The sequence below is a fragment of the Lampris incognitus genome, chromosome 16 (assembly GCF_029633865.1).
Source record: "Lampris incognitus isolate fLamInc1 chromosome 16, fLamInc1.hap2, whole genome shotgun sequence".
Taxonomy (NCBI): Eukaryota; Metazoa; Chordata; class Actinopteri; order Lampriformes; family Lampridae; genus Lampris; species Lampris incognitus.
The window spans coordinates 17,849,120-17,860,473 of NC_079226.1; the positions used below are offsets into that span (position 1 = coordinate 17,849,120).

An 11,354-nucleotide genomic window follows, 5' to 3' on the forward strand; every position below is an offset into this window, starting at 1 on the left:
TCCATAGGTGTCAGCAGGTTAAACAAAAATGACAGTCTTAAGGATTGTGGCTTTAACAACACAAAAGCGTCAATCAGTTTGTCTACACATCTTCTTTCGCTATGTTTTGCACTTTTTTTGGAATTTTTAAATTTGTATTAAATTCATCTTTGTAAGACAAACTTAAGTTTAGATAATTTTTCCTAACAGTGTGCAAATTTTATCTTTGTAATATTTCTTGATTATTACTGGGATTTCCAAACCTGTACTGTTATCTGGCAATGGAGGGCGCAAACAAATATATTCAAAAGTGTTTGCACAGGTGCAGGCAGGTAAAAGTTTTTGCACGCATGCATATGCAAGAGTTGCTGTATCTGTATGTATAAGCAAAAAAAAAAAAAATCTTAACATTACATTTTTTTCCATGTGGTTTCTAATGCTGGTCAATACAATTATTGTTGTTGATCTGGCTAGATCCTGCTACCTGAAATGGCCTCCCTGAGAATCGTAGTTCATGAAGAGAATGGTAAATTCCTGGGACACAGGATCATCCCTGTTGACAGCATCCAATCAGGCAAGTGGAGGAGATTGCTCAAAAGATTGTTCCTATTTCTTCCATCCGATGCATAATTCAAAATGTCACCCGGTCAACTCAGGTCTTTTTCAATGCTTTACAGTGTTTGCAAACCGAGTCGGAGGAACAGCAGGCTTGTTTTCAATTTACAGAGGTTTTATGCCCCGCAGGTTTCCAGCACATCTGCTTACGCAGTGAGAGCAACATGCCACTCACACTGCCAGCTCTCTTTGTATACATCGAGGTCAAAGACTACATCCCTGCTGCCTTTGCAGGTGCACCGGCTTTTACTTTCTATTTTCACATGAAGCAATGCTGCACTTGAATTCATATTGGTGTGGTAAGACTCAGGGACAGGATTCAAATTTGGTTTATATGTGTTATGCAGCTGGGTAGAGAATTATTCATCGGTTCTTTGACACACACATAAATATACACAGACATGCAGAAACAGTTTTATTTAATAGATTTTGGTTACTGACAAGTTGTTCATTATTGCCACATTACACTGATATGCTTTATTCTGTCACAGATTTCACAGATGCCTTATTCAACCCAACAAAGGGCTCAGAGAAGACCACAAAGACACAAGAGGTAAAAATAAGGTTCATGTACCCTGTTGCAACTGAAGATAATGTATCCACCATGTCCTCAAATCTTCTATTAAGCCAAAACAGCACTCATCACCTTCCTGGAAAAACAATCATAGTTTGAATGCGATGTACCTTTCCTTTGTTTACCTGCACAGTCATCCTCAGACTATATTTCTCCCTATGAGCTGCCTATTGTGGTCCAACCCCTTGGTAATAAAACTGAGATGAAGGACACTACACCCTCTGCTACAGGTAATGACACCAGTGGTTATGAATACATTGTGGAGAAAAGCATGTGTACAATCATATTATAGATATTTTAAATCATATTCATATTTTTTTTCAATGTTATTGTCCTTTAATTTGACCTTTAATTTGTTGTCTGAAGAGTATAGCATATTTTATTAGTTTGTTACTATTGTCAGCATTCTACTCCACCGTTTCTCTACAAGACACAGAAAAGATAGATATCACTAGGATAGAATGGAAATAATCTGACGTAACCGCCAATGTGTGGCACCTCCTTCAGAAGAGACCCTGCCAGAATCGGAGACCTCCACACACCCTGCTGACCCACCATCTCAGGCTTCACCAGACACCGGTACAGAGGGACCCAAAGGGGAGGTTGGTGGTGGCCCTCTACCCACAGATGAGATTGCTCCTGACAATCCAGCTGTGGAGGCAACAAGTCGAACACCTGAACAGCCGTTTGAAGCCAGTCCCACTGTTGATGACAAGGAGGCCAACCCTGAGATAAAAGCCATCCCAGAACCTGAAGCAGCTCCTATACCATGTGAGGAGCCCAATAGAGACTCTTTTGAAGACCCTGAACCTGGCTCAGATGGTAACTCCACCGTGGATGCTAGCACAGGCCTGGATGAAGTCTCAGGACAGCCCACTGCTGAGGTTGAACCCTGTCCAGAAACTGTGGTTGCTGTGCAACCCATTGAACTGGTTGGATCAGATGACATATCCCAGCCAACTTCCAGTGAAGGTAATGCTAAAGTGGTTTGTGCATCCCAACTTGCCTCTGTATCAGTGAGGCTAGCTGCAAGACTGGAGGTTACAGACAAATTAGTTTGAGTTCTCCTCAAATATATATCCAAAAACAAACTCAAAATATCAAGAGTTGACAGAGACACTTTTCTGACAGTAGTTCTAAGGTGGCTTGTGTATATGTGTGCTTCTTCAAACTAAAGAACCCACCACTGTGACTGCCGAAGAACTGACGCAGCACAAGAGCTTTCTGAAGGTCACCAAGCGTCAGGAGAAGGAGATGAAGGAACTGGAGAAGAAAATCCAGAAGAAAGAAGAGGACCTGATTCAGAAATACTTGGACACCTTCAAAGTCCTCAAGAAGAAGTCCTCGGTGAAGAAAAAAGAGTGAGAGAAATTAACATCCTACATGTTATTTTGTGTATTAGTAAGTAGATATGCCCACACATCTGAATGGGGGAATTGAAAGGGATATGTATGGGTCAAAATGTGGGAGATTTCCACCGCTATTGAGGTGACTCACAGTAGATAATGTACCCATTTTGCAGCGCCAAGCATTGACATTGTGTCAAACTTTGTGTGTCTGTTTTGCCATTCTGTACTGACTGTTTTGTTTTCCATTAGGTGGAGGTGGCCTATACAACATAATGCTATGCCTCTAATTAAGTTGTTGTTGTTTTGTCCTGTGTCATTAATGAGAGTATATTCAGAGGAATAGATAAAATTTCTCAGTTAATGGGTTTTTCCAAGTAAAGTGAAATGTTCGAGGACAATGTTAACAGGTAAATGAATATGTTCCAAGGAGTTCAGCCTATTCTTCTACACAGGCTGCCAGTATGCTCTCACTACAAAGATAATACGCTTTGCCAGGGTAACTTAATGCAGCTATGAGATTTTCACTTAATTCCCTCTTGACCTATATCTGAAAGCCATTTATAGATATTAAGTCTACCAGTTAGTATACGGACAATTTAGTTTGCTCACACAGGGGTTGGGGAGGTGATCTACCTTGGTCCTCAGTGGTTAGTACTGTTGCATCACAGCGCCGTCCCAGGTCCTTTCTGTGTGGAGTTTACATGTTCTCCCCGTGTCTGCGTTGGTTTCCTCCTGGTGCTCCAATTTCCTCCCACCATCAAAAGACATGCATGTTAGGGTTAATACTCCTGCCACTGACCAAGGCAATGGATAGAAGAACTGGAGTTGGTCCTTGGGCGCTGCAGCTGCCCAGTGCTCCTATACAATAGCATGGATTGAATGTAGAAGACAAATTTGTTGTAAGAATACAATTTGTTGTAACAATACAATGACAAAATAAAGCAGCTTTAGAAAACTCCATTCCCCTGCTTTATGCCCTCATGTTATGAGATGCTATGTTATATCACAATGTATCTGTCAATCAAAACTGTACATGCTATGATGTGTCCTGCAGGGGAGGGAGCGATACCGCCGATTCCCGCTCTAAGATGGAGCGAGTCCAGGAGCAGAAGGAGAAGCTGCAGGTGGAGCTGCAAGCGCTGCTGATAGACCAGTATGACCAGCTGAAGAAGAGAAAAGAGCAGTATGCCATAGAGGTATGAAGAAGACTTCAATTCCTTTCTAGTTTAGAAAGTTCCGTTCTAAGCTCCAACTATCATTTCCTCCGCATCGAAATTCATTTTATCCATTATTGTTGTCAAACAGTTTATCTCATAGTGCGATAACTGATACGCAATTTCACTCACTTAACTCCAGGAATATCACAGTATGTTGGTCTGGGTCCATCCGGTCCAAACGGGAGTGAACACATGAAAACATGCATGCAGGGATGTTCGATGGGCTTGATAATTTTTGTGTTTACATTCTGTGTTCAGTGTCTTGGAAAAGGAGAGACACGGGTTAAGTGCGAAACTTTCCCACCTAGTGGAATAAGGGTTTAAACCAGGTTTCAACCCTAATCTTGACCAGGGTTGCATCGATAGACAGACCACATGTTAAGCAAGTCACCAGTTTGGTTGGAACAGTGTATGAGTGACAAAAGGAAGCTTATTTGTGTGATATGTGAGAGATGACGATGACCTTGACATGAAGAAAGCAGGAAGGAGGAATTAGTTATTAATTTTTATTATGGGGTGTCCGGGTAGCGTGGCAGTCTATTCCGTTGCCCACCAACACGGGGATCACCAGTTCGAATCCCCTATGTTACCTCCGGCTTTGTCAGGCATCTCGACAGACACAACTGGCCGTGTCTGCGGGTGGGAAGCTAGATGTGGGTATGTGTGCCGGTCGTTGCACTAGCGCCTCCTCTGGTCAGTTGGGGCTCCTGTTCGGGGGGAGGGGAACCTGGGGGGAATAGCTTGATCTTCCCACGCGCTACGTCCCCCGGGTGAAACGCATCACTGTCGGGTGAAAAGAAGCAGCTGGCGACTCCACAGGTATCGGAGGAGACATATGGTAGTCTGCAGCCCTCCCCGGCTTAGCAGAGAGGGTGGCGCAGTGACCAGGAAGGCTCGGAAGAGTTGGGTAATTAGCCGGATACAACTGGAAAAGGGAAGAGAAAAGGGGGGGGGGTCATTATAAACCATGAATCACTTGAAAGACTGCTTTGAAAACTTGGATTTGAAAAATTGTTTCAAATGGTTTTTAATCTCTCATATTTGATGAGTATGTACTTTATTTCCGAATTATAAACAATTCCATTTATATTTAGTTTTTACCTTCCATCTATGTATGCACATTTCTGGATAGAAAGTAAGAAGGGTGAAAGTGCTTATATTTCTGTCCCTTGTCCTTTTACATCTTATCCTCCTCATGTGCTCTTCATTTAATCACCACCCACCTCGTACCCCCAGTGCTTTTGGCTTTGTTACCCACCTCAAAACGGGTATTCAGCTCCATGCTTGCGTTCACATCTCCCCTGGAGAGAGTCATCTCACCCCTCCGCTCTGTGTGTCTGGCACCATGGGCAAGCAGCCAGGGGTGTCAAGAGACTTTATTGATTGTCCATCAAACCTATGTACTCTGGGGGGCTCTTAGCATAAGCACTAAATCGGCATGAGGTTGAGAGGCCAATCAGGTGATTTTCTGAGGGTCGCCACCCCATTAGACCCCATTAGACAGCAAAAAAAAAAAAAAGGTGTTGCAGAAGTGCAGCGGAGTATAGTGGCGGTTAGCAACTGACGTTCAGGTCTTAAACATGAGATGCAACTCACATGAACTTGGAGGACTTTTTGAACTAAGCTAAATAAGTCTTACTCACATGTCACAAAATTGTGTTTAAAAGGAACATTTTAGTGTACTTTCATTTCACAATTTTTGTTTTGGAAACGGGAAGATGACTGTGACTGTGCTTTTTCCTGTTTTCTGGGTGACAGAGGCTCGCCAAGCTGATGGAAATGGCCACAGAGAGACACACCAGTGAACTCAAGACCCTGGAGAGGTGTGACCACACGTACAACACATTCAGTACACGCGGCACACATGAATTGTGTGCGGGACATTGCCGAGTGTATCCAATCTGTGCCCTGAATTTCTGCTGTGAGAGTGGCTGTCTGCATATTGTCCAAGTTGAAGCGTTTGACATTTTGTAAAAAGTAACCCAAGTAATAAATCCATTACTTCAACGTCCAGGTCTCCCTCACTGTCCTCAGCTGACTTATTGTTGTCTTCGGTGTGAGTTGGATGTTCGCACACTGGATTAAGTGTATGTTTGTTGCTTGCATCTCCACCTGCGTGCATGTTTTTATGCTAGTGTGTATCTGCAAGTGCATGAAAACATGTTTCTGTATTTATGCTTTAATGTAGTTGGAGTGTGTGTGTGTGTGTGTGTGTGTGTGTGTGCCTGGGTTATCTAGTGTTCCCAGATGGCAGATGGTAATTTAAGGGTAATCATTCAGCAACAGGTGTTCAAACAGCAGTGAGAGATGAGGTTACACTTGTCATCTACCTGTCAGCACAGACAGTTTAACATTTTATTCAACCCATCTTCACGCACTACAATCAACACAGCTCCTCAGCAAGTGTTTAAAGGGATATCGCACTGATTTAAGGCCATTTTTCACTGAAAGGTTTTAAATTGTACCAGTTTCCTGACACTGTGTCTTTGTCTTTTTTCCTAGCGATGCCAAAGAAAACAAAAAGAAAGGCATCTCAAAACATTCAGGGAGGAAGAAGTGAGTTGACTCTTTCCTGTATTGCCTCTGCTTTCAGTCTCACTCCTTTATTCCATTCTTTTCCATTCTTCTCACACACTTAGCTTGTCCAATCAATAAAACAGCTATAAAAACGTGTTGAAATATTTCTCTTTCTGGGCAATTGTGAAAGAAAGGCAGCTCATCTTATCACACTACCGTGCCACATGGTGTGGCATTTGTTGCCTTGCGTGACTTGTATGAATGTTTTGGGCATGACTTGTATGAATGTTTTGGGGCCCCCCCCATTTTTCTCCCTAATTGTACTTGGCCAATTACCCTATTTTACGAGCCATCCCAGTCACTGCTCCACCCCCTCTGCTGATCCGGGGAGGGCTGCAGACTACCACATGCCTCCTCCGATACATGTGGAGTCACCAGCCGCTTCTTTTCACCTGACAGTGAGGAGTTTCACCGGGGGAATGTAGCACGTCGGAGGATCACACTATTCCCCCCAGTTCCCCCTCCCCCCCTGAACAGGTGCCTCGACCAACCAGAGGAGGTGCTAGTGCAGCAACCAGGACACATACACCCAGCCCACATCTGGCTTCCCACCCGCAGACACGGCCAATTGTTTCTGTAGGGATGCTCGACCAAGCCGGATGTAACACGGGGATTCGAACCGGCAATCCCCTTGTTGGTAGGCAACGAAATAGACCGCCACGCCACCTGGACACCCTGTGTATGAATGTTTAACGCTTCTATATGCACATGTGTTCTAATTGAAAATTGTAATCCTAATCATCCTCTCAGGCTGAAAAGGTCAGCGAGCTGTGACCTGTTGGAGGAGTCTGCTCAGCCTGATGCAGCTGTAAGTATTGAACTCACAGTGTCAAGTCTGTTGAGGTAGCCCATTTCTGTTACTCTAAGCCATACTTCAATTAAAAAAGATCTTGGAGTAGAAACACATGCAGATAGGAATTTCGATGTGCAAGTATGTGCACTGCAGAGGGTTTTCATCTCAGAGTTCTCACTTAATACCTGACGGTCCGTCTACAGTGTATTGTGCTTGGCAGAGTAACTATGGTTACATGGCAGGAGAAAGCTTTCAGAGATTTGAACAAAATGCGAGTGAATGCCGATTGCAATCACAAAACACAACCTCTCTTCCTTTTAGTGCACACTTAGTCAAACACGTTTGCATGCCTACATGCAGGTACAGCCAAAGAGTGCATACATTTTTACCAATGCTCCAAGGCTGTTTATAAGGAGCGCAGGTAGACGCACGTGTGGTCCATGACTCACTGAACTCTGCTATTTTGCTGTGTAGTCTCATCGAGATTCAAATCCGCTATATCTGAGTCACAGGCCCCAGCCATTCCAGTCAGACCCGCTCAGATCAGCTCGGTCGTTGATACAAGTAAGCAACCCACCCCCCCACCCTCACAGAGGTGGGTTGGATTACATCTCATTTCTATCCACTTAATTAAGGTTTGCCCCTTAATTACCGCAGCTACTTAATACGCAATCTAAACAGGTGTTTAATCAGCACAACCTCAGTATTGAATGTCCAGCTTTGTTAAGGGGCGGGAAATAGAATGGGACAACTACAACCTGTTGTGACCCAACAGTATTGATCTGCATTCTCAGGTTGCATCTCCAGGGCCCATTCCCCTCTGCTTAGACACACAAACACACACACACACACACACACACACACACACACACACACACACACACACACACACACTTACGGAAACATAAGCCGATGAACTGTTTATAATCAAGGACACTATCTTTTGCTTGATAGTGGTCACACGTGGCAGTAAAAAATACAAGTCCTAGCAAGTACAAAACATACTGTAAATGCACAGGTACCTACCACACACTTACACAGAGACCTAAATCACCAGCTGGTTGTGTATCTTTGAGCAGCAGCACTTGTTTTGTGTCAGTCCCCAGACTGCACTCTCCAGCAAGAGGCTCTGATGAAGAAACAGGCTGCTACACTGGAGGAGGTCAAAGCCCTGGCCAATCAGGTACACAAATATATACACACGTTCACATATATACATGCTTTCTAACTCCCTTCTCACATGCATGCACAAATGCATGAATATCATGAATATCTCAACACACAGTAATCCGTCAGATACTATATTGTCTGCCATGACCATGTGTCGGGTCAGTGGGTATAAGTTGTGATAGTGCATGGTCCATCCATACGAGGTGATTCAGAGAGTACAGTCCATGCTCCTGCTTCTGAAGACAATGTCAGAGTGCTTGTTTTTGCTTTCCAAATGGTAAAATGTTAGCAACTCAGATTGGTATATAGGTGTGAGATATGGCTAGAAATGGGTGAAGAGCTGGTGTGTGAATACTAGATGCTTGCCATGTGTTATCGTTTGTGTCTCACGTAAGAGTCAGTTTGGCACATGTGTTAAGCTTTTGATACTGAAAGAAGCACAGGGGAAATGGACTGTAGAGACATGGAAGAAATAATGTGCACCATCTACAGAGGGTAAAGCATTGGATTTTCCGACGTTAAAAGTTTTATTTGATCTAATCCAGGGAAACTCTTCAAATCCCATGTGTTTTGAGAGCAGTTGGTACTTTTTCCCATTCGTGCATTTGTCACATTACAGAAAAACGCCTCTATATTTCTGGTGAGGGTATCCTGAGATAAAATGTGGGAAGCATCCCTATTTGAAATCAATCAAGCCAGCTCCTTGTCTCGTGATAAGCATAGTGTCTTTTTCAGCTGTGTTGAGCCAATACAGAAAATCCCCCCCTCCATTTAAACAAGTGCAAGGTCAAGTAAGAAGACAAAAACAAAGGGCGTCCAGGTAGCGTGATGGTCTATTCCGTTGTCTACCAACACGGGGATCGCTAGTTCGAATCTCCGTGTTACCTCTGGCTTGGTCGGGCGTCCCTACAGACACAATTGGCCATGTCTGCGGGTGGGAAGCCGGATGTGGGTATGTGTCCTGGTCGCTTCACTAGTGCCTCCTCTGGTCAGTCGGGGTGCCTGTTCTGGGGGGAGGGGGAACTGGGGGGAATAGCGTGATCCTCCCATGCGTTACGTCCCCCTGGCGAAACTCCTCACTGTCAGGTGAAAAGAAGCGGCTGGCGACTCCACATGTATCGGAGGAAGCATGTGGTAGTCTGCAGCCCTCTCCGGATCAGCAGAAGGGGGGGAGCAGTGACCGGGATGGCTCGGAAGAGTGGGGTAATTGGCCAAGTGCAATTGCAGAGGAAAAAAGCCACAAAAACAAAAAACATTAATGATGTCATGTATTCCCTTTGTCAAACCTCTTACGCCTCACTGACCTTTCCTCCTGTGTCTGTAGGTAAACCAGGAGGCTTTGAGAGAGTATGACCAGAAAATGAGGGCTCTGTCTGAGGAGGTGAGAGAGGCCGTCAACGTCTGTGTGGGGACCCAATTTCCCGAGCTGACTGACAAAGCCGGGGACAAGAAGCTGAAGTTAGTGGGAACCTATGGAGATGTCTTCCTGGGTTAGACTGGTTTCGTTTTTTCCATTTTTTCTTTGTTTGCTTCCCTTCTTCATCCCTTCTCTCCATCCATGCCCCTTTTGCAACCTCCTGTATAGACTACATGCCTAGTCTTCGCTTTTTCCAGGGAATGGTAGAATGGTAGCACGACTCAGCATGAGACATCTTTTAGATGTGGGTCCGCCACAAATGGTCACTGATTTGATATTCACCCCCACATTTCTACCAATTCACATTCAAGGAATGAAAGCGGTTCTGGAGAGGGCACGTAAAGGTAAAAACCAGCTTTCTTAGTTTTCAGGCTGGATCAAGGGAATGACTCAGCCTTTCACAATGCAAGCTGAAAAGGAGTAGCTTTTGCAAGGGACATGCTCCCACACACACTTTTCATGACGCTAGAGTAAAATAGAGTTCACCCTGAGATTTAGGGGTCTCGTCATTGCAGAGAGAAGTCTGTAAAAGATAAATTGAAGGACAGACAGATAGATACAGACAGCTTTTGATTTTGAACCTTCCATCTAGCACACCATATTAGTAAAATGGTTTCGTAAGTCTAATGTAACGTATTTATTGATGTATTTTTTGTGCACTTCAAATTATATCTGATCCTAACACCTAATACAAAGAATAGAAAAAAAAGACGAATATTTTAGCGTTAGATTTGCAACACCTTTGAGAGGAAATCCTTTCAATAAACGCTCAGTTACACCATCTGCAAATGCGGAGCTGTGTATTTTTTCATGCATGTGTATGGTCACTGCTACATATGTGTGGCCGTGTTCACATCAGTTTGTTCCTCAGCATCTTTTTTTTTCATGCGTGCTGAATTAAAAAAGGTGTCTCTTAGCAGGTGTTGATCTTAGATAATGGGTAGCACAATAAAGAAGAAGACTGACAATTTGAGTCAGTACTCAGCCATGCCATTTGGAACACAATTATTTGGGACTCGCTCTTTGTGGTGGGCACGTGAGTAAGAGGTCTTTGATACTCTACACGTAAAGCCTCACTGTGACCAACAGTGAGTAAGTCTCTCCCTTTCTCTTTATCTCCTGCTCGCCGTCTTTTCCTCCTTCTGGCCTGCTGTAGAGCAGTCTGCGTCGTGAGGCGCATAATTGCATGATTGATTCATAATTCCACATAATTACAATGTCTTCTCCCTCCAAGTATAGCAATCTTCAAGGCCTCAAACAGATCGAGTGCTTTTCTAAAAAGAGGCATTGGAAAATCATGTGGACGGGGCAATCGTGACACTGGCAGTTAAAGGTCTCATGAAATAAATAGTGTGTTTTCATTCTTGTTGCGTTTTTGTGATCTGCACTTAATTTACATCGATCAGAGCAATACTAAACCTAACATTAATACTAACAATACTAAACAACATCATAGATATGAGATCAGCATCTACACATATATTCTGCATATATATGTATATATAGCACAGCATATACTTGCATAGCATATACAGCATATACACTCCACCAGCAGTATACTCTATCATCAGTTCCATAAATAAATAACAACTTGTACATTTTAAATAGTACACAATATGCAATATGCAAGGTAATATGGCATATGTAATATGCAAAGTGTGAA

General features: G+C 43.6%; 1 protein-coding gene across 1 annotated transcript in view; it reads left to right on the forward strand.

The window, feature by feature from the left end:
• The window catches only part of plcb2 (phospholipase C, beta 2), a 36,239-nt gene extending 25,781 nt beyond the window's left edge, over window positions 1-10,458 (forward strand). The window contains 12 exon segments of the mRNA XM_056295925.1: window positions 454-553; window positions 724-828; window positions 1,086-1,147; window positions 1,302-1,398; window positions 1,676-2,140; window positions 2,346-2,529; window positions 3,572-3,713; window positions 5,493-5,557; window positions 6,237-6,290; window positions 7,062-7,119; window positions 8,204-8,287; window positions 9,599-10,458. Of these exon segments, the coding sequence (XP_056151900.1) occupies window positions 454-553; window positions 724-828; window positions 1,086-1,147; window positions 1,302-1,398; window positions 1,676-2,140; window positions 2,346-2,529; window positions 3,572-3,713; window positions 5,493-5,557; window positions 6,237-6,290; window positions 7,062-7,119; window positions 8,204-8,287; window positions 9,599-9,769 (1,587 nt within the window). The 3' untranslated portion in view covers window positions 9,770-10,458.
• The last annotated feature ends 896 nt before the right edge of the window (window positions 10,459-11,354 follow it).